This window comes from Hyperolius riggenbachi, chromosome 5, assembly GCF_040937935.1.
Source record: "Hyperolius riggenbachi isolate aHypRig1 chromosome 5, aHypRig1.pri, whole genome shotgun sequence".
Lineage (NCBI taxonomy): Eukaryota > Metazoa > Chordata > Amphibia > Anura > Hyperoliidae > Hyperolius > Hyperolius riggenbachi.
In genome coordinates, this window is record NC_090650.1 from 281,324,044 (window position 1) to 281,348,170 (window position 24,127).

General features: G+C 43.3%; 1 protein-coding gene across 6 annotated transcripts in view; it reads right to left on the bottom strand.

Moving 5' to 3' along the window:
* Positions 1 to 24,127, bottom strand: part of RIPOR2 (RHO family interacting cell polarization regulator 2) — a 237,940-nt gene that overhangs the window by 141,541 nt on the left and 72,272 nt on the right. For all 6 annotated transcript variants that reach the window (XM_068236991.1, XM_068236989.1, XM_068236990.1 and 3 more), the window contains exon 2: positions 10,497 to 10,623. In XM_068236991.1, coding sequence (XP_068093092.1) covers positions 10,497 to 10,623 — 127 coding nt within the window. The remainder of the gene's footprint in view (positions 1 to 10,496; positions 10,624 to 24,127) is intronic.

Below are 24,127 nucleotides of genomic sequence, written 5' to 3' on the forward strand. Positions count from 1 at the left end.
GCACAAACAACATTTTCTGCTGTAGCATGCACTACTAACTTACTCACGCTCCCCGCAAAACTAACAGCTGCTTCAATTGTCCCACTCTGGACACTGTCAGGTCCAGTGACTTTGTAGGATGAGATCCCGGCACTTTGATTGGTCCAATAGGCGGCCTGTCAATTGACAGGCAGCCTATTGGGCCAAAGTGCGGGGATCTCGCCCTACAAAGTGAATCAACCCCCAAGTCAGCTAGCTAATTGTACAAGCTGTTAGTCGGTATTTCTCCTGTCTGGCTCTCGAGGAAATTGCTGACGTTGCTGAAACCCAAGAGGAGCTGAAGACGTGTCTGACACTTCCGTTTGCTGGTGGATCAACTGTATACATTTCACCATGGCAACAGGAACGTGAGCCCTACATTCCCAGTTTGAAAAACATTGTATGGCTCTCACGGAATTGCATGTTAAAATATGTGGCACTTATGGCTCTCTCAGCCAAAAAGGTTCCTGACCCCTGATGTAGACCATATGCCTGTAACATATAATTACCCACCAGTGACAATAGCGGGCAAACGCCATTGCTAGCATAGGGACCCCTCAATGAGACTGCCTTATCTACCTAAAGATCTATCATCTTATCTAGAAAATGATTACAGCACCTGACAAATGAATAAGTACTCAAAAGCTGGGAACACACTAGGCGGTGAGGTTGCGTTTTGATGCATATGCATTTGTGTGTTTTTTGTCATAATGAAGTGCGTTTTGAGTGCGTTTGCGTTTCGCATATTCGTTTTGGTTGTGTTTTACTGTTTTTGCATTTTGCACATTAAATCGCAAGTGCAGCTTTGTGCGTTTTGTATGAGTTTCTGATATGCATTTTATGCAAAAAAATTTCTGTATAAAAACACATTTTCGATATCCTCTCTGCTTCATCACTAGGAAATCAACAGAAAGCAGAAATACATAATTAACCACTTCACAACTGAAGGGTTTTACCCCTGAAACACCAGAGCAATTTTCACCTTTCAACGCTTCTTCCATTCGTCTATAACTTTATTATTACTTATCGCAATGAAATTATCTATATCTTGTTTTTTTTTTTGCCACCAATTAGGCTTTCTTTAGGTGGGACATTATGCCAAGAATTATTGTATTCTAAATGTGTTTTAATGGGAAAATAGGAAAAAAATTATTTTTCAGTTTTCGGCCATTATAGTTTTTAAATAATGCATGCTACTGTAATTAAAATCCATGAAATTTGCCCATTTGTCCTGGTTATTACACCATTTAAATTATGTCTCTATCACAATGTTTGGCGCCAATATTTTATTTGGAAATAAAGGTGCATTTTTTTCAGTTTTGTGTCCATCCCCAATTACAAGCCCATAGTTTATTAAGTAACAGTGTTATACCCTCTTGACAAATATTTAAAGAGTTCAGTCCCTAAGGTAACCATTTATGTATTTTTTTTTATTGTAATTTTTTTTTATTACAAAAAAAAAATAAAAAATTGGGGAGTGTGGGAGGTAATGAGTTAATTTAGGCTGGTTTCACACCAGGACGTTGCGTTTTAGGGGACGTTATGGTCGCATAACGTGCCCCAAATGCAACGCCTGGTGCTCTCTAATGTGGACGTCAGAGTGAGCCGCGTTGTGCAGCTCACTCTGGCGTCCGTGATGCCGTGATGCGCACTCTTGGACGCATGCGGCATCTCGTGGTCCCGCCCAGCCAATCGCTGCACAGAGCGGCCGCTCCAGGAAGTAAACACTGCACGTCACTGAGTGCAGTGAATATTAATTAGCCATGTGCTTGGCCGCTCTCCGCTCCTCCCCAACATTACAGCGCATGTGCAAGCAGTCTAACGCGGCTCTGACGCTTATAAAGTACTGCATGCAGTACGTTCTGTTATGGCGCAGCGTTACTGAGTAACGCAACGTGGGCACTGTGAACAGCCCATTGATTTTTCATTGCTGTGCGGTGGGGTGCGTTACAGGCTGCTCTAACGTGCGCCTGTAACGTCCCACTGTGAAACCAGCCTTATAGTGTAAAACAATGTATTTGTATATGAAAAATGCTTTTGGGTGTAGTTTTACTATTTGGCAACAGTACTTTTTGTTTATGCGACCTGTAAGCGTCGGAAGGACGCTTATAGGAAGTTCAGTGAGGCTGGGAAACTTTTTTTTTTTCACAATGATCGCGCTGCTTCTCATAGAAGCAGCCGATTATTGCTGGGGGGCTGAGATCAACGGGAACAGTTTTTTGCCGTTCATTGATCTCCGGGCGAGCGGCCGGCGGCGTGCACGAGTGAGCGGGAGCGCGGACAGCGGCGGGAGGTGCGGATATCTACACCCCTGGTGGGGAAGGGGTGGAAAAAGTGGTGTAGATATCTGCACCCGCGGTGGTAAAGTGGTTAAACTTTTTTTTTTTTTTGTATAAAAACAAAGCAATAAAAAAAAAAAAAAAAAAAAAAAACACAATAAAACTCTACTTCTGCGCCACCATTGATATAAATTATATGCGTTTTAGAAGCGTTCTGGAAAAATATGCAGCAAGTTCTGCGTTTCAAAAACGCACATTGCAGAATGCAAACAAATGCATTTTTCATGCAGTCAATTGACTTACATTATGCGCGTTAATGCTGGGGCTTTACGCAATGCTAGCATTTCTGCCTAGTGTATTCCTATCCAAAAGAAGGTAAAAAAGCAGTGGTAGATTAACGACCAAAGCATTGCATTAAATGAAAAACTGTGCAGTGTATGGAAGGATCTGATCCCCCTCTCAACTGAGACTGATTTATCTGTTCTCCACATTGGGTGGAAATCAATGAGTGTATGGCAACTTTAAACTATGCTAAGGACATTTGAACTGTGTGCTCAGCAAGTAGTTACCAGGCAGCAGTTACCAGGCAACCGCAAGCAGTTGTGAGAGTGAGAGGCATTTCACTGCCTATCAACTGTCTGTGGAAAAGAGGCCTCAAAAAGAGAAGGGATGTCAATGAGATGCAAATGCGTTGATGCAAATTATGTATGCAAATTTATATGCAGCTTGAATAAGAATCCAATTTCACCTTGGTGGGTTTCCATTGGTCCATTTTCAAGCTGCATACATTTGCATAACCTTACATCAATTCAGAAATATTTGCATCTCATTGCCATCCCTAGTCAGCACTATACAAATCAATAACCACAACATTAAAACAATAAGCCCAAGATTATGCTACGTACACACATGCGACAACGATCGTTCGTTGAGAACGACGAACGAACTTTTAATTGATGAAAGAACGACCTAAGTAAAGTTAGTTTTAAAAGGTGTGTAACGATCTGATCGTTAGAACGAACGTTACATCACGTAAAGCAACTATTGCGCCTGCGCATAAAAATGAGAAGTTTCAGAGAGAAATAGTGAAATGCGCATGTTAAGCCTAGTACGAACGACCGTTTCCAACGATGTACTACTTTTGCAAACGATCGTCGTTGGTTAAAATTCGCCGAGACAGAACTTTCTTTTGTAGCGATTTGGCTCGTTCGTCGTTTGCCTTAATAGTCGGTGGTTCGTTTTTTGTAACAATTGTCGTTGGTAAAGATCGGGGAACGATCGTTACAAACGACTATAGTCGCATGTGTGTACGCACCTTAAGGCTCATTGTTTTTACACATATTTAAAAAAAAGCAATGCTTTATAGAAATTCGGCATAAAAAAATTTAAAGAAACAAACTGTAGTCTTTGTAAAATAAAAACAATGATACCTACTGCAGTTCATAACGCCTCATTTCCTCCTCAGTGATCTCCAACTGCTTCTTTACCCTCCCTCCACTTAAGTAGGCACTAGGGATGATCAATGAGATGCAAATATTCCCCAGTTCATGCAGATTTATGTAAAATGTTATGCAAATATATTCAGCTTGAAAATTGATCAATTTAAACCTGGGTGGGACTTGAGTGGTCAATTTTCAAGCTGCATCTAAATTTACATTAATCTGCATTAACTCGGAAATATTTACATCTCATTGATCAGCCCTAGAAGGCACTAGATTTAAGCAGGCCATACACTGGCTCGATTCGCGGCCGTTTCGACAGCAGATTCGAATTCGAATCTGCTGCCAATCGTTCGCGGTAAACGCAGCCGCCGATCCGATTTCCTCCCGAAATCGGATCGGTCCGTCGATTGCGCCGTGCGGGAAATTACCCTCGATCGCCCACGGGTAAAGTGCGCGTCGCTAGCGGCGGCCGATCAAGTATACATTACCTGAGGCTGGCTCCCGGGCGTCTTCTCCGCGCTGCACGGCTCTGTTCCGGCTCCATCCATCCCGGCGCTTCCTGTGTCACTGCAGTGACCAGGAAGTTCAAATAGAGGGCGCTCTATTTGAACTTCCTGGTCACGAAGTAACACAGGAAGCGCCGGGATGGAGCCGGCACAGAGCCGTGCAATGCGGAGAAGAGGACCCGGAGCCAGCATCAGGTAATGCATACGGGGGGGGGGGGCAGGAACAGCTCAGCAGATGGTGAATCGGTTTCAGGCTGAAATCGATTCACAATCTGTTTGCAGTAAAGGCAGCCATACAATCCCTCTCTGATCAGATTCGATCAGATAGGGATCTGTCAGCTGGTCGATCTAATGGCACATCGACCAGTGTATGGCCACCTTTAGATTTTATTCATTCTGGCTTGCATCCAAATTGTATGCAGCTTGGAGCTGGGCCATTCATTTGCACTTCCTGACAATGAAGATGGGCCCAATTCCAAGCTGCATACAATGTGCGTTCAATTTGTATTTGCAAGTTGCAAGTAAGCCCTGTCAATCTCTGCTGAGATCTTATCTAATGCACAGTGGGACAACATTGCATAATAGATATCAGGAAGATACCAATTGTTTACCACATTTAGCATATGTATACCGAGCATTACATTGTCAAATGTAAAACCAAGTACACACTCTACACAGTACATGGGCAGGCAGCAGTGTTGCCAACTCATCCCTTTAATTACTGATACATACGAATTATACAGGTTTCATGGCCAGGTAGATGCAGTTTAGGCACTGATTATGTGTAAGTAGCCCCAGAACCTGTATAACTTAGATGTGTCAGTAATTAAAGGGATGAGTTGACAACACTGGCAGGCAGTTGTGGCCATCTCTGCTGAGAGTCTAGCATGTACAGGTGTTCCCTGAGCTCTGCAAAAGGTCATGGTGGCTCTTTGAGCGGCAACTGATGGCCAAGTCCATAATAAGTATAATAATAATAATAATGATGATAATAATAATAGTTCCCTTCCTTACCCCTCCTGCAGGAAGCCACCTCATCCTGCGCCACATAGCAACAGACGTGTTGCTCTGCTATAGCACATTGAGGCCTTTGTATAGAGCTCGGCTCCCAAACTGTCAACTGAGGGATTGAGTCCTGATCCCTTTGTGTGACGAGCATTGTGCCAGTGTACACACTTTGAAGTAAAACTGAAGTGAGGAAACAAGTTTGATACTTACCAAAGTAGAAGGAAAGTTGTGGATAGCGCGCAGAGTGTTCTGATTCCTCAGTCCATCTCATCCGTACAGCACTGTGCCCTGGTGTAGCTATTCCCCTACTTAAGTCAAATAGCTCTTCATAAGTACCCCAGCAATCTTCATGACCACTCGTGTCCCAGAAACGTTCAGAGGACAAGCAAATCCCTATTGCGCACCCGCGAGCCATAACTCATGTAGTATGGATGTGTTCATCCTCAGGGCCGCAAGTAGTTCCAACGATAACCTGAATACTTACGAAGAGCTATTTGGAGAAGGCACTGGAACAACAGGCCAGATAGAGGAATGGGAAGGCTCAATGCTACCCAGAGCCTTCCCACTACTTGAGGTACATACACGCATCCTGATTTTCCGTCCAACTTTTCATTTGAAAGACAAGTTGGACGTGTGTAAGCGCAGTTGAGTGACTGATAACAGCAGGTTTGCCTGATCAGTTGGACCAGCTGTCGTTCAAATGACTGTCAAGTCCGTACGTGTGCACAAACAACCAGCGGTCATTTGACCAACTAATAAGACAAAGTGAGTTGGACAAAGAGTCAGACGACATGTAAATTAGTTTGTCCGACGCTTTGTTTGGACGTGTGTACGTGATGTTCAAAACAACCTGTTTGCCTGACAAGTTGTTCAAACGACAATCAGGCGTAAAGTTGGATGTGTGTACGCACTTCTAAGCCCAATCTACCCAATACCATTCTTTGTGCGATTCGATTACGATTCTATTTACGATCCGATTAAATCAGACATGTCCGATCGGGATTCTATTCTATTCTGCCATTGCAAAACAATGGCAAATCGAATTGAATCGAATCCCGGTCGGACATGTCAGATTTAATTGGATCATAAATAGAATTGTAATTGTATCGCACAAAGAATCATATCGTCTAGATGGAGCTTTAGGCAAGTATTAAACCTAAACTCAATTCAGATTTACCTAAAGAGGTCATGGGTTCACCATCTGAAGAACACTGCACACCAATGATGCGCAAGACAGTATTACATGGAAACAGCCACTACTATCTAGGTTCAAAGTTTATTTGGTAAGTATGCATTCAATTTAAATTCACAACTTAATTGCATTTATTTACAAAATGTAACAAGTGTTAAAGTGACTCTGTAACAAAAATTACAACGTTTTTTCTACCATCCTACAACCTATTCTAATCTGTTCTGGCTCACTGCAGCACTTTGTACTATCACGGTCTCTGTAATAAATCAATGTATCTTTCCCCTGTCAGACTTGTCGGCCTGTGTCTGGAAGGCTGCCAACTCTTCCGTGCTGGTCTGTTCCTCTATGCACACTCCAGTGTGTGTTTTATTTACATAAGCCAGCAGCTTCTCTGCTATCTTATCAGTGATAGAAGAGAGCTGGATAAAAACCCTCCTGTTTAGGCTGTGAAAGTAGCTGGCTGACACATACTGAGGAATTACAAACACAGGCACAGGCACAGGCAGAGCTGTCTGCAGGAAGCCTGTAATGTTCAGTGCATGAGAGAAGCAGGGGACAGAACACACACAAATGATCTTTTGAGATTCAAAAGGAAAGCTGTATACAGCCTGCTTGTGTATGGATGTATTTTCTATGTGTGGACATATTGTACATCAATCCACTTCCTTTTTTGGTGGCCATTTTGTTTGTTTATAAACAAACTTTTTAAAACTGTTTTTGACTACTTTTAATGCGGCGGGGAGCGGCGAAATTGTGACAGAGGGTAATAGGAGATGTCCCCTATCGCACGGGTATGTTTACTTTTGTGCGATTTTAACAATACAGATTCTCTTTAAACAATGGAAAAGATTTCAATTGTCAAATAACAGAGATAGAATAACAAAAGACAAACAAAGTCTGCAGGACAGATCATAGTGAATGGTTGAAATATCCGTAAGGCCTCTTTCAGACAGACGGCTGAACTGCACGCTTGCCAAGCAATGCAGTCTCCTATCTGCCGCCCACCGGTGCAATTTGGGTGCATCTTAAATGCAGCTGAATTGCAGTGGTTGTAACACCATGCCTGTCAAGCATTTACACACGGTGGTGTTACTGGGCAGCAGAGGTCCGCGGCATATCAGCCGCACGGTTTATAAAACATGGTTAGATATTTAATCTAAAAAGCCACTACTACCATCTTTCCCCCGAATTTAAGACCTCCTCCTAAAGTAAGACACCCCATATATAAAATATAAGACATCCCCCTAATATAAAACCTAGTGGCAGACCGGCTCCTGCTCGCTTGCCCGCCCGCTATCTTTACCTCCCCTGCTCTCGCCGATGTCCCCTCGTTGAAGTCCGGAATCCTCTGCTGATTATGCCTGTCATTAATCACACCACAGATTAGCTGTGACTCGCGGTGAAAGCAGCTACAGGAATGTATCAGGTAACAGCGCCGCCCTATACAGGAAGTGATCTCTGTTTACTTCCTGTCGGCGCTGTTACCTGATACATTCCTGTAGCTGCTTTCATGTGAGTCACCGCTAATCTGCGGTGTGATTAAAGAGAGTCTGAAGCGAGAATAGATCTCGCTTCAGACCTCATAGCTAGCAGGGGCATGCGTGCCCCTGCTAAAACGCCGCTATAGCGCGGCTTAACGGGGGTCCCTGTCCCCCCAAACCCCCTCCGAGCAGCGGGGGAGCGCTTCCTGGTTGGGGCAGGGCTAACCGCCGCAGCCCTGCCCCATGCGCGTCTGTCAGACGCGTACCTCCGCCTCTCCCCCGCCCCTCTCAGTCTTCCTTCACTGAGAGGGGCGGGGGAGAGGCGGCGATGCGCGTCTGATAGACGCGCTGTGAGGCAGGGCTGCAGCCGTTAGCCCTGCCTCTAGGAGGAGACAGCCAGCGACTTTTTTTCCGACCCTGGTTTGCGGGGGGTGGGTTGGGGGTGAAGGGACCCCCGTTAAGCCGCGGGATAGCGGCGTTTTAGCAGGGGCACACGTGCCCCTGCTATATATAAGACCTGAAGCGAGATTTAGTCTCGCTTCAGTGTCTCTTTAATGACAGGCATAATGAACAGAGGATTCCGGACTTCAACAAGGGGACAGCAGCGAGAGCAGGGGAGGTAAAGGTAGTGGGCGGGTAGGGGGAATCTATCTGGCTACCATCATAGAATTTAAGACCCCCCCCCCCCCCCCGAAAATAAGACCTAGCACAAATTTTGAAAGACAAATTAATATAAGACAGTGTCTTATTTTCGGGGAAACACGGGAGCTAAAACAACAAATATCTACTGTTCAGCTTGTTAAAGACCACAAGGATAAGCCAGAAACAATATTGGAATATTGGAAATGCAATCTGTGCACAGTTTAAATATTTTTTTTTTTTTAGCATGAAAGAAATCCTTAGCAAAAAGGCACACATTGCATTTCAGCATAATCTTATTCCATCAATATAATCATTTCATCTTATTCCATCTGCTAAACATGATGGTGGTGGCATCATGGCTTGGACCTGCTCTATTGCTTCAGGACCAAGCTGGCTTTTTATTTATGGTACTGTGAATTCTTATGCTGGGGATACACGGTACGTTTCTGTACCGTGTATCGACCAGCTGATCCGGCCATCTGATAATCTTCAGCTGGCCCGATCAAGCCGCTCGACCCTCGCCCGCTCGATCCCCGCCGGCAGACAATGGCAGGGAATCGAGCACTGATAAGAATGGGACGAGCGGTAATAGATCTGCGCGGACGAGCAGGGACGCAGCGGGGGGCGCGGCTAGGGTAGATCCGGCGGCTAATCGAGCCGCCGGTCGACCCGTGGTATTTTAGGCATTACTGTACCAGCAATAACTGCAGCAGAATGTTGGGGTTTCTGTTGGTGAACTAAAGGTCAAGAAAACCTGGGTCATGCAGCAACACAACTGGCTTTCTAGGGATTAGGAAAGACAGTAGAAGTTAAAAGGCAGCAATAGGAGTTGTTCGTATGAAAGTCTAGTGGTATGGTAAGGTTGTTGGCTAAGATTAGGGGGTAGGTTATAATTAGTGCCATCCTTTAGATTGTAAGCTTGCAAGGGCAGGGCTCTCTCACCCTTTTGTGCCTTGGAATTTGTTATACATTTTATTTATCAGGTTACTTTTGTCACTGTAATTACCAATTCTGTATTTTGTACCAATTCTGTATATTGGTGGATACCATTGTGTGTATTATTATGTGGGGACAGTGTAAGGGGGGTGGGGACAGTGTAAGGGGGGTGGGGACAGTGTAAAGATTAAGGAGGTTGGTAAAACTTCAAGTAGCCCATTTCGTGTAAACAAAATTGGTAAATGTGTTGGTAAAAATATAAAGTGCATGGTAACCAATGCTCGGAGCCTTGCAAATAAAATAGACGAACTAGAGGGTGTGGGTCATGTGGGGGGAGGGGGGTGTATGAGGCCCATGATCATTTTGCTTGGGAGCAGTCTTAATGCTGCTGGGAAGGGTGTGAAAATTGTTATATATTTTATTTCACAGTAAGCTTGGAGGAGCTGGGCAGGAAGGTGTTGGACTGCAGCAGTAGGAGAGGTGAGTGGGGGCAGATGCTGGCTCATTGCTTGAAAGTGAGAGGGGACCTGCTGAGGTTTACTAGAATCCTATTTTAGAAACAAAAGGGTGGCAAGGCTGATGTTATGTGCCGCCTTGCATTTGGCTGTCTATGTACAAATGCAGACAAAAAGTCAGGCCAAAAGAAAAAAATATATGTAATGGCACCAGAGTCCTGTGCTCATCAGCACTGCAAGGGGTTCTGACAGGTGCAATGATCTGCACTTCCCACAGGAAATGCAAGGATTTGCAACACTCCAAAATATATGCATTCCTGGTCTGAGTGCAGAAAACCATCTATGCTGCCTGCTGAATATAAGCAGCAGTTGCTGAGCAATGTTACCTAGTCAATCACTGAGTGCCACCTTCTTGAATTCCACTGCTAAACAATACAGCAAAGTTAACTTTCACATATTAAATAGAATAGGAGAATAAATGTCTCATGCAACAAGTAGAAATTATGCCTCCAGCTCAGGGACATCAGAATTACTTACCGAGACCTTCTTTCTGGGATGCCGCTAAATCCAGCAAATGACTGACTTCTGAGGATCCCATTAGGCCCTCCTGGGGGAAATGTCTGAGAGCCCACAGACATGATATCAGGGCTTCTGAAAGATAACTCTGCAAGACAAACCAGAAGGGGGTTTAATGCAGGCCTTTGTGTAAGAATACTACAATGAAAAGCTTTCTGGGTTATCGCAGCTGATAAGTGAAGCCTGAACAACACTGATTGAACATGGCACTGATGGCTTTCTTCCTTGGGGAATAATTGTATGACGGCTATAACCTGTGTCTGGCTTTCCTCAGTCTTTGTTTTACTGCTAAATGGTGCAGCTATTCCATGTAGATATCCATCCTAACCAGTGAAGATTATTGTGATAAGAGATATACCGACTGCGAAAGGTTTACAGAGTCATGGAAACGTTATGACGATCCTACAAGACAACAAGAAGAGGATTTCAAGAAGAGATTTTATGGAGATAATAAAAACAAACACGAGGTCTGTAGTCAGCAGGCTTGAGATCAGGCATGTAAAACATGCAGCACTGTGTTGTGCTATTTGTGGAAATCAGCAGGATTCTTGTATATGCTGCTGCCTGCCATCCTCCTCTCTCCATAGCTTATGTTCAAGCTTTACAAATCTCCTTCCTACTGATAACCCTTAATACTACCCTTCATCAAACCAACATACATTGCACAGTGTTTAGGCTTGCCATACATCCTTATCCTTTCATTTAAAAATAACCATCCAGTGTACCAGCTGCAATTACTGCAGTGTGCTGAAATTGTCACCAAGAAGAATTATCTAAGCTTTGTAGAAGTTAAAATTGTTGAATTGATGACAAAAATGACCTAATGATATGTTCAGGCAAGCACACAAAGTCCCTAAAAGCATGGCAACCTTACTCGGTCTAAATAATCTTCCATGTTTGTAATGGGTTCGACCTCACATCCATCCCTTTAAACCCCACAAAGTAGATTACAAAAAAAAACAAAACATTTAATCCGCTTTTCCTATTCTTTATACATCTGTAATGAAAAAATTATTTGAAGTTAGCTATGTGGCGGAATGGTGTTCAACATGTGCTGTCACATAAATATAACTGATCATGTTTAATTTTAAGTGCAAGTAACTAATCCTACTAGCCACGACTCTGGTTAATCTCTAAATGTGACTGTCAATCAAACTATCAAATAAGCTTGTGCTTTTTAATCGAGCCAATGGCCAGTATTTCAGCATAGGTATAAACCATTCATTTTGGGAAGGGGTCTGGATTTTTGATCAGTGACCCAGTGCGTACATAGGACCTGATGAGTTACCAAAAGATCCAGGGTGGCAGATCTTCTCAGGCGAGTCAGTTATTTCCTTCCAAACCCAGCCTGCTGGAAGCCATTCCTTTGTGCACCGTGCAGTCAATACTCCTTCATAGAAACATAATGCATTGGTGGTCTACAACACTTGGCCCCAAACTGTCCCCGAGTTATGTCCTGTTCCTTATATGGGAGGGTTATTGTGAGGGTATACACACCATTAGGCTCGGGTGTGTATGTGGCTTTGCATATGAACAGTTAAAGTAACTTGAATGGTTCTTCAAAGGTATAATCTTTTTCATAGATATTGTCTGAAAGACATTTCTGGTCAGACTGATCTTTCAAGCCATCTATTTTGGTGTGGTGTTTGTCATTTCTTGTCTTCCTGGGGATTCAAATCTCAATATAATTGGGGAAGTTTGGGTGTTTGTTACTCAATCACGTAACAATGGCTGAGCGGATTTGAATGAAATTTGGCACACACCTAGTACATTGCCTGGAACAACATATAGGATACTTTGTATCCCCATAACCAAAAAGTAGGTGGAGATCAATAAAAATTTCACTGGGAAAATGTAAACTGCAACCATTCTTACACGGTTAATGTTAGGTTTCTCAAACTTTGCACAGTTGGTCATTGGGTGACTGGGATTAATATTCAGAAGAGTGAGTGGAGCCTACAAAAGCCATTCAAAATTCACCTATTGATTTTCAAGGGGAATATTTAATTGCTGCCATTCTTGCAATGTTAATGGCACAAGCCTCAAATCTGGTACAGTTGGTCATTTGGTGACTGGGGTTGAAATTCAAAGACTGCAAAACTCACAAACTAGGTCATTAAGTTATTGAGTAATTTACTAACCGTGTGTTGGGGTTAAAAAAAAAAAAAAAGCCATTGAGTAATTGACTAACTAGGGTTAGAAAAAGTGGACGGAGCCAACACCATTTGGGTTGAAAAAAAAAGACATACGTCCATTGAGTTCAACCAGAAAACACAGTACAAAACCAGCCTGCTCCCTCACATATCCCTGTTGATCCAGAGGAAGGTGAAAAACCCTTAGGGCTAGTTCACACTGGGCGCTTTTCTAGCGATTTTGGCAGCGTTTCGGATCACTGGCGATCAGGCAAATCGCTGGAAAATCGTTACAGCAATGTATTTCAATAGAGCTGTTCTCATTTAAGCAACTTGCGTTTTTAGGAACCGGAAACGCAGTGCATGCAGCGTTTTTGAAGTGATAGCGCTTCCATTATAAGTATAGAATCGCTTCAAAATCGCTTTTTATTATTTTAAGTGCAGCGATTTTTGAGCGCTTTTCCTATCAAAAACTACTCATCAATCACTGGCTGATCGCTACACAAATTGCTCAAAAATCTCTTTTGTACTGGACATAAAATCACACCAAAAGCGCTAGAAAAATCGCTAAAAAAAAAATTCACAAAAATCGCTTGGAGATTACACTTGCGTTTAGCGATTGCCTGTGTGAACTAGCCCTTCAAAAGCAAGGTACAATTAGCCCCAAAAGGGAAAAAATCCTCCCCGACTCTAGACAGCAATCAGATAAAATCCCTGGATCAACATCACTGGCCATTAATAGTAATTATAGCCATGGGCGTCTTTCAACAACAACAACAACAACAACAACTAACATTTGTAAAGCGCTTTTCTCCCGTGGGACTCAAAGCGCATAAGCATGGCTCCGACCATCGTGGTACAGAGGAAGAATTTTATAAATCTGGAAATGCCAGGCTAAACAGGTGGCTTTTCATTCTGGATTTGAATAGCTCCAGGGATGGTGCTGTCTTTACTGGGTGTGGTAGGGAGTTCCAAAGAGTAGGGGCAGCATGACAGAAGGCTCTGTCTCCAGATTTTTTGAGGTGCACTCTGGGAGTGACCAAGTTTATAGAACTTGCTGATCTGAGGTTGTGAGAGGTTGGTTCAATGCTAGGAAAGCATCTAAAGGCTCATACACACATCAGACCATAGTCTTTGGAAAATGAAAGATCACAGACCAATTTTACCCCCTTCCATGTAGTATGAGAGCCATGCTCTACATAGTCTATTCTATGGAGCTGAACTCCCCATCAGACAGAAATCTTTGCAAGATGCTGCACACAAAGATGCTGTACACATGCAACAGATCAGTATCTGCAAAAGATCTGTTCCTGCAAAAGATCCGTTCTTGCAAAATGCATTCATAGTCTATGAGATCTGCAGATCATACACACCTTGTTTAACAGACATTCATCTGCAGATCAGATCCACCAGGATGGATCTTCAGATCTGCAGATGATTGTCAAATATGCAGATGAATGTCAGTAAAACAAGGTGTGTATGAGGATCTGCAGATCTCAGACTATGAATGCAATTTGCAGGAACGGATCTTTGGCAGGAACAGATATTTTGCAGATACTGATCTTTTGTGTCTGTACAGCATCTGTGTGTGCAGCATCTTACAAAGATTTTTTTCTGATGTGGAGTTCAGCTCCATAGAATAGACTGTGTAGAGTATGGCTCTCATACTACATGAAGGGTGGTAAGATTGGTCTGTGATCTTTCAGTTTCCAAAGACTATAGTCCGATGTGTGTATGAGACTTTAGCCCCCTTTAAATACCCAGGTAACACTAGGCCATCAGCTAGTAATTAAACCTTGATTTCCTGCAAATGAGTTCATTTCAGGTATGATCAATCATCCTTCCATATTGTTCCATGTGTGGCCAGCATAAGCATTCCTGAAACAATAGCTGTAGATCAGTCCTCAGACAAGAACACCCTTGAATGTCACAGGATTTGGTAATACATTATTGTTAACCCTTATATTTTACTCCTCATTGCAGCCTCCATACTAGAATACCTTTGATGAGTGCTACACCAAACTAATGGAGACCTATGTGACACATGCCAATTTTCTGTATAACAGCAGCACCAGAATTGTTCACAGATGGAATAGGTTAACAGTATACAGTTTACTAATGTGGTCAGGGCTGACAGAAAAAGGATTCATTTTCTTTTATAGAATGTTCTTTTTGAGCCTTGTTTGTCTTAATGATTGCTTTTTTTCCGGTATGAAATTTTGTGTGCCAAGTGAAAACGTTTCCATGGCAGCAACTGCTACACCATGTTAATCAGACCCTGCAAGAGCCAACTTATTTTATTTTCAGATTACAAACACTACAGCAAGGGAAATTAACAAATCATGGTGCATGGATCTACTATGAGGCCTGGAACCCACTAGGAGTGCTTTTCTGAGCGCTTTGTGAACCTTTTCAGTGTTCTCCCCAGGCTCTTTTAGCCGGGTGCTCCACCTGGCTAGTTTTGGTGAGCACCCAGCTTGTCATCAGCTCACCTCCTCCTCTGCTGTAAGCAAAAAAGCGCCAGCCCTGCATTCTCTCTCACCCCACCCGGCTATTTTTTTCATGCCCTATCCCCCCCCCCCCGGCTATTTTTTTCATGCCCTATCCCCCCCCCCCCCCCCCCCCGTCTATTTTTTCATGCTACCGAGCTAGAAATAAATTCTGGGGAGAACATTGCTATGCCACAGCATTAAAGGCCACCCTACAACAGTATCCTGTGCCCACATCTTCTCTTCTCATGTGGAATGCACATATTGCTATATTGATGGTTGCATGGATTGATTTAATATACTTCATGTGCTCTGCTACCTGTCTGTAGATTGTCCCAAGTGTCAACACCGTCGGTTTTGTTTTTTGAGACACACACACACACACCACAGTTCTGGATGTCACAGCAGTAGCATTTAGCATCATATACTGACAAGCATTCTAGAAGAAGTTTTGTAAGGTGGTATGCGGTTGAAAGAACATGTTGACCAGATCTGCTGACCACGCCTTCAATGAGGTCTGCACAGAAATGTTTTCTAATAGAATCTTTCAGTTTAACATAAGAGCTCATTCCCACTACAGAACGCATGCAAGAACGCTATATCGTGTATGCATCCCCATCGCACAGAATGCACGTCGTGCTGTGTTAAAGCGCAGACGTCGGGAGCCATAATAGAACCCATCAGGAAAATGTGTGTGTCGTGCAATAAAACGTCCCTAGAAGTGTTACATCGCAACGCAATGGGAAAGCACAGCTGTACTGTGAATGGTAACATGAAAGTATATAGATTTTCATATTACCATGTGGATCGCACACCTTGTGCAGTGCGTCAAAACTCACAGCACAGCACATAAAGTAGACAAGGCTAAGGGCACATACACATTATGTGTGTGCTTGTGTAGTTTACATCAAAAAAAAAATTGAAAAACTTAAAAAAAACAAACAAAAAAACAAAAACCTTAATATTCTATGTTATTCTGTGAAGTAAAATATATATGGAGAAGTAGTGTCTGTAAATCTTTAAAGGACAACTGTAGTGAGGTATATGGAGGCTGCCATATTTATTTTCTTCTAAACAACGCCAGTTGCCTGGCAGCCCTGCTATTTGGCTGCAGTAGTGTCTGAACCCCACCAGAAACAAGCACGCAGCTAATCTTGTCAGATCTGACAATCAGAAACACCTGATCTGCTGCATGCTTGTTCAGGGACTATGGCTAAAAGTATTACAGGCAGAGGATCAGCAGGACAGCCAAGCAAATGGTATAGCTTAAAAGGAAATAAATATGGCAGCCTCCATATCCCTCTTGCTACAGTTGTCCTTTAAAAATGTTGGATTAGGGATAAACATTAGTTGGGGTGGAGGAATGGAGAACGTGAACAAGACAGCTGGCTGACAGGAAAGGCAGCAGTATCAGGGCCGCCATTGCCCCAATAATTAGCATTTGAGGTTTGGCCTATGATTGTGCTGATGTTTGTCTGGGGAAACTTGGAGCTGCTTTGAAAGAATTACTGCACTTACTAGATCATCTGGTGATGCTTTCTGTAAAGACACCTGCCTTTGCAAATGATATTGCTGGACTACATAGCCTCCCTCTGCCCTGCACTAATGCAGCCTCTCAAAGTCCATTCTGGCTTGCAAGCATATGGGCAATATAGCTCAAAATATAATGGGTCAGCTTAAAGGAACTGTAAGCTGTATAAAAAACAAAAAAAAAAACAAATTCAACTGACCTGAGGCTTTACCTGCCCCACACCCAGGAGAAGTCTTGTGCCCGCTTGCACTTTAATGTCATGGGCCAATGCGCCTGCGCGTCCTCACTCCCACTTGAGTCACCGGGAGCGTCCTGTGCAGTACACTATAGTCGCATTGGCCCTTAAGGACGCGAAACCCGGAAGTGAGCGGCAGCGGGGGACCGGAGGATCGTCTAGCCCCGGCGCGAGCGCAGGAAGTCTGTGGGAGATGGGTAGAAGCCCCATGTAAACAACTTTTTACAGCTTACAGATGTCATTTAAGCTATCTGGGTACTCGGTTTCCACTTGAGCAAATTAAAAAAAACCGGCACGGTAAAAGCACATCTGCTCCGTCATACACATTACCTGCCATATTGCATCCGCTCTGTCTGCTTTGCCCAGCACCACTGCTGATTGATGAATTTTTTTATTTTTTTTATTTGCTATTGCTTTTTTACTGATTGTGGCCCATATGCAACAAACCATTTTTCCTGAGCTTTCTCCTATGTGATATTTTCACAACTTGTCAAAATGCCTTACCAGCAAGCAAGAAAATACTCAATATAATTTGTTGGATCAGTTTGCTATTCTGTTATGAAAGGCGCTCATTGCTTGGCTGCATAGATTATTGTGGCACTACATTTGGTCTGAAAAAGTGTGCTCAGACCTACGAAACGCATTACCAGTGCTCACCCTCCACTGGAGCAGTGTTTTGGGTCTTTCATGGCCTAGCCACATCTAGTACCAGCGTTTTTCCTAGTAGAGCGACCGCGTCCAAACCATCCTGGACACCTGAGTGGAGTCGGGTTTTAAGTGGTTGGTTGCCCCCTCTGCAACCTACCTTTGTGAGCCTCTTTTTCCTTCCATACACATTACTCATTTTTTGGTTAGGTATTGCGCCATTTAAGATCCCATTGTCTTTGTGCTTCCTTTGAAGGTGTCAAGTCACCCTTTCTTCATTCTATTGTGAAGCTTCCCAGTTATCCTTTCTGAAAATTGTAGTAGCAACGGATATAGAGGACTTCTAACGGCTTTTCCAGATAGAAAATCATGTCAGGTTGCATGATCTCGAAGAATTTAGAAAAGGCATGCTCAATTATAAACATCTGAAGGCTATCCGATTTACAGGAAATTCATCTCACCAACCCCCCCCCAAATGTTTTCAGAGCATCTTCCTACAGTGGAGATGTATAAACGGTTTTCCTGAGAGAATCTTGCTTCAAGAAACAACAAATCAGGATTGTATGGGCAAGTGAGTTGGCATGCAGAATTATTCTGTAACGCAACAGATGAAGTGTGAATGGGGTCTTAGGGCTTGTTCACACTACAAGAGCTTTTCTGAGCACTTTGTGATTTTGAAAGCCCCTGATAAGGTTATCCTAGGTGTAAGTTCACACAGGAGCGATGTGATTTTGTAAAAATCCCCCACAGCATTGCATTAGTAAAAGATTTTCAATATCACTAACACTTAAAAAATCTCTTGTAGTGTGAACAAGCCCTTAAAGCTTTTATAACCAAAGAGATCCCACCAAAAAGGATGTTTCCAGCTGGAATGTTCACAAGTGTACACAACTAACATTCCAAACCAAAGATAGGAGATGCTGCCACAAAGTCTCCATCCCACATTGGTCATAGATGTAGTTATTCGAATCCAGAATTCCATCAAAAAAAAACTTTTCAAATCGTCACAACCTACGTGTGTGTGTGTGTGTGTGTGTGTGTGTGTGTGTGTGTGTGTGTGTGTGTGTGTGTGTGTGTGTGTGTGTGTGTGTGTGTGTATGTGTATGGATATACATATACACATACACATATATATATATACACATATATACATATATACACATATACACATATACACACATACATACACATACACATATACATATATATACATATACATATATACATACATATACATACATATATACATATACATATATACATATACATATATACATATATACATATATATTAGTTGCTCACCAGGGGAGGGTTCTGTGCTTGAGTAGGGATAGGTTAGGGCTTAGTGAAAGGTTGGCTAACATTATCGATATTTCACTATGTCAAGTAGTAGAATGTCTGTTAATGTATTAAAATACTACCACTATATTATGCAGGGCTGTGGAGTCAGTACAAACGTCATCAGACTCAGACTCCTTAGTTTATGAAACCACCATGGACCATGAAATCGATGGACGTATATCTTTTTTCAACCAAAATAACTATGTAACCAACGCCGAATCCAGATACCCAAATGGGCTCCAACTCCTTAGTCTTCTACTTACCAGGGTTGTGGATTTGGTACAAAAATCCTCCAATTTAGACTTCCAACTCCCCAGTTTATGAAACCACTGACTCCAACACTGACTCCAACTCTGACTCCACAGCCCTAATATTATGCACCCTTAACCAAATTTTTAATTTTTTGGCTTTTACTGCGCCCAAATCAGCATGCAGCGCTTTAAATGTACACAGAGGGCTGGTGCACACCAGAGCGGTTCTGAAGCGTTTTTTAAAACGCTTGTAGGGGGAAAACCGCTTGGCTAATAAAAGTGAATGGACTGGTGCACACCTGAGCGGGTCATTTTTTCCAGAAACACAAACTCGGGGGCTGCAGCAGTTTTTAGATTTCTGAGGCGTTTCTGCCTCAATGTTGAAGTAGAGGAAAGTGGAAAACCGCTCTAAAAAACGCTGTTCAGTAACAGCTTTACTGTAACAAAATATGACATGTGCTACACAAAATGCTAAGCATGTTTAGAAAACATGCCTAGAATCACTCTGAAATCTGCTTCAAAAACCTCTAGCGTTTTGCAGATCTGCTAGAGGTTTTTGGTGTGCACTGGGCCAGAGAGAGCACAGAGCTCCACAGTCAAATACAAAAATGTCATGTCTTTTTCAATCATTCAATAAAGATCTTTTTTGATTATTTAAAATTGTTATCTTAACAACCTCTCCCCATTTTTTCAGATTCTTTACTGACCAATGGGATTTCTCAACATGGAGGAATCTCATTGGTTGGTGCATAGGCCAATAGCAAAAATCAAAGGTTATTTTGCAAGAACTCATAATACAGCCACAATAGCAGAGAGAAAGGGGCTCTGACATAAATCATCTTTGATGAGAATGAGAAGCCTCCCTTAAAATCCCTCATGAATTCAATCAGTGGGCAAATGGGGTGTCCTGGCCAAAGGTTTCAGCAGTCCAGTAATGTGGAGTGTATTATCCATACTTTTTTGAAACGTTGGCGGCCTTGTTCAGTCACCTAAACACAATTTTGACAAAGTAACAAAAATTAGTTCCCTTTATATTGGCTGTACTGAGATAGCATATCTGTAGTGAAGGCAAAGGGATTTCCTGGTTCAAATGATTCTTTGATTCTTGAAGAAAAAAAAAGCCACATGCTTGAGAAGGAAAGAATTGTAGGCAAAAAGGGCTAGATGAAGTGGTCTAACATACATATCTGGGATGCATGGTCTGCGTTAAAGGAGGAAAAAGATACGTTTTTCAATTGTTGCTAGAACTATGGTGCAAGGATCCCTAGGTTTTCCTCTGTCTGCAATTCTGATATGGCAATAGGTTTGGGCCTTTCTGCATTCTGTCTTGATAAGGTCTGTTTTGTCTTGCCCGAAACCTTTATCTTATTGAATCAGAGTCCTGCATTTTCTGTTGTAAGAATCCTCTGAGCCCTGCATATCCTGGTGAATGAATTCTGCGAGTTGCACGAGTTTTACAAATCTGGAATTTTGATTGTCCTGCGTTTAAAAATTCTGTTCCTGCACCTCCATGACACAGTATCTAGTCTGCATCACTATACTGTTCAAGAAACCTTCAATGAATTATGTGCTTGGATTGGTTACTTTCACTGCAAATAAATGGCACCATAAATCTATCCTGGTTTTCCACACATTATTGGAAGTATCTGCCATGCAGAGCTTGGCTAATCTTTACATAGGGCTATTATTATGCAAGTATCATAAGCAATCTTTGCTGCATTCAAGACATGACTGAGAGGGATATGAAGGCTATAAAGGTAATAGTGTTGCACTTCAGTAGTACCAGATTGCATAAGTAGTATCAGCAGCAAGTACCAATTTACTTTTGGAAGAGGAAAGAGAATCTGTATGGGATTGATGTATTTTCATTACATTCCATGCTGGAATCTATTGAAAAATCTATGTGCTGTATGTGTGGTAAAAAATCAATTCCTCTCATTCGATTCTGATGAGAAAAGAATCATTTTGTTACATCAGGTGGCAATCTATTAAACACATCGGTACCCCAAATTTAACATATCAAATTAATTGATTTAATTAGCAAAGGGAGTGTAGAAGTTTGCAGGGCTTTGGAGTCGGTACAAAAATCTTCCGACTCCAGCTCCTCAGTTTATGAAACCACGACTCCGACTCTAGGTGCCCAAAATTACCCTGACTCCTCGACTCAGACTCCTTAGTCTAATAATTAACAGGGCTGTGGATTTTGTACAAAAATCATCCGACTCCTCGGTTTATGAAACCACTACTCCAACTCCGACTCCGGGTGCCCAAAATTGCCCTGACTCAGACTCCTCGACTCCAACTCCACAGGCCTGGAATTTTGCGTACAAAATTTGCATTAACCTGTATCAATCCACAATTATTTGCATCTCACTGACCATCCCTACTAGTGACACAACAACACATCGGGCTTTAGCAGAGCTATTATATATAAAAAGATTCCTGTGTACACATCAGCTATACAGTCACAATCAGATATGTATATCTGACTTTAGAAAATATGGTGACTGCTTTATTCTAGCAGCACAAATGTTTTACTTTTATAAAAAGTTTTTTATATGACATATGAATTCTATGTTAATTTTTGTAAACCAAGCACTATTACTGTACATATAAGTTATCTATGACGATTATCTGAGAAATAGAACATTTTATCACATTTCCTCTTTTAATTACAGTTTCTATTTATTAGGAGTCAGAGTCGGTACATTTTTTTTCCCCGACTCCAGGTACCCAAAAATTGCTCCAACTCCAAGATTCCACAGCCCTGACTGGAACCACTGGATATGGCTACAGGGATACCCCTAAGAGGGGGATTAGATTACACAGGGTAGGAGGAAACGCTCCAGGGTGTATATCAAGGATAAATTATGGTAACAGTAAGGAACTGTCTTACCTCAATATGGAAGTTAACCTCTGGAGGACCACAGTGCTAAACCTCCCTAAAGACCAAGTCATATTTAGTAAAATTGGCCACTGCAGCTTTAAGGCCAAGCTGCAGGGCCACACAAAAAGCACACAAGTGATCCCCCCCCCCTTTTCTCCCCACCAACAGAGCTCTCGATGGTCTGATTGCACCCCCCCCCCCAGTTGTTTGTGTTTTTTTTTTTTCCTACAAATATTTAGGCTCCTTTCACAGTGGGACGTTACAGGCGCACGTTAGAGCAGCCTGTAACGCAGCCCAACTCACAGTAATGAAAAAAATCAATGGGCTGTTCACAGTGCCCACATTGGGTTACAGTGTAACGCTGGACGTTCAAAGTGCAGCATGCTGTGCGTTATAGGTTGTTTTAGCTGCGTTAGACTCTTTTCACATGCTCAGCAAGGGGAGAATCCGCTATTGTTCCTAGCCACATGGCTAATTAATATTCACTGCAGTGTAGTGTTGTCCAGATCATGAACAATTCGGATCAAAGATCCAGATCTTTATTGTGAGTCAAATCATCCGGATCACCACAATGAAGGATTCGGTTCACAGTGGATGTCTGGAAGAAACAGGAACTGCAGCTTCTGTGCTCAAGCACAATCTTCCTGCTGCATCTCTCCCTTCCCCATTATCACCCTCAATGTGCCCTCATTCTCCTGCACCTCTCACTCTGCTGCACCCCTGCTTCCGGCTTCCCTAGTAAAATGATTCAAAGATTCGATAGCACCAAGAGCCTCATAACGCAGCTCAATCTGACGTCCAACTTCAACACCACCATGCGTTGCGTTAGGGGCATGTTATGAGACCTTAACGTCCCCTAAAACGCAATGTCTTGGTGTGAAAGAGGCCTTATTCCTATTTATTTTTATTAAATAAACGTATTTTCTTTTTTTTCCCTCCCTCTGCCCTTGTGGTCCCTCGGCTGCCCTTGTGGTCCCAGTGATTGAGGGACCACCAGGGCAGTAGGCAGCCCCCTAGTAAGCACAAACAAATCCTGATCCTGCCCCCTGATCTCCCACAGCAACCCTCAGACCCCCCCCCCCCGATCACCCCCTCAGACCACTGTTTACATCCAATCACCTCCCTAATCACCCATCAATCACCCCTTGTCACTACCTGTCAACGCTATATTTTGGATCAGGTCCTAAACTGCCCCCTGGGGGCTCCTGATCACCCCCCCCCACACCCTCAGATCCTCCCCAGACCCCCCCCCCCCCCCGTGTACATTTATTCTCCCCTGTAATCACCTACTGATCACCTGTCAATCACCCCGTCACCACCTGTCACTGCCACCCATCAGATTAGACCCTAACCTGCCCCTTGCGGGCACCTGATCACCCGCCCACACCCTCAGATTGCCCGCAGACCCGCCCTCAGATCACCTCCCAAGTGCATTGTTTACATCTGTTTTCCCCTCTAATCACCCACCAATCACCCCATCACCACCTGTCACTGCTACCCATCAGATCCTAATCTGCCCCTTGCGGGCACCCAATTACCCGCCCACATCCTCAGATCGCCCTCAGACCCCCCCTGATCACCTCGCCAGTGCATTGCTTGCATCCATTCTCCCCTCTAATCACACTCTGATCACCCATCAATCACCCCCTGTCACTGCTACCCATCATATCAGACCCTCATCTGCCCCTTGCGGGCACCCGCCCACACCCTCAGATCGCCCTCAGACCCCCCTGATCACTTCCCTAGTGCATTGCTTGCATCTATTCCCCCCTCTAATCACACCCTGAGACACCCATCAATCACCTCCTGTCACCCCCTAGCACTCCTATCCATCTAGCCCTAATCCATCTAGCCCTAATCTGCCCCCTGCGGGCTTCTGATCACCCGGCCAAACCCTCACCCGCCCCACCGCAGTGACAGAATTTTTTTTTCTGATCACGGCTGGTCTCTACGACTTAATTGTGGCTGAGACCAACCGTTATGCCACACAATACGCAACTGGCAATCCAAGAAGCTACCATGCCCAGCCTTTTCGGTGGAAACCACTCCAAGTTTCCGAACGTAACATTTTTTGGGGCCTT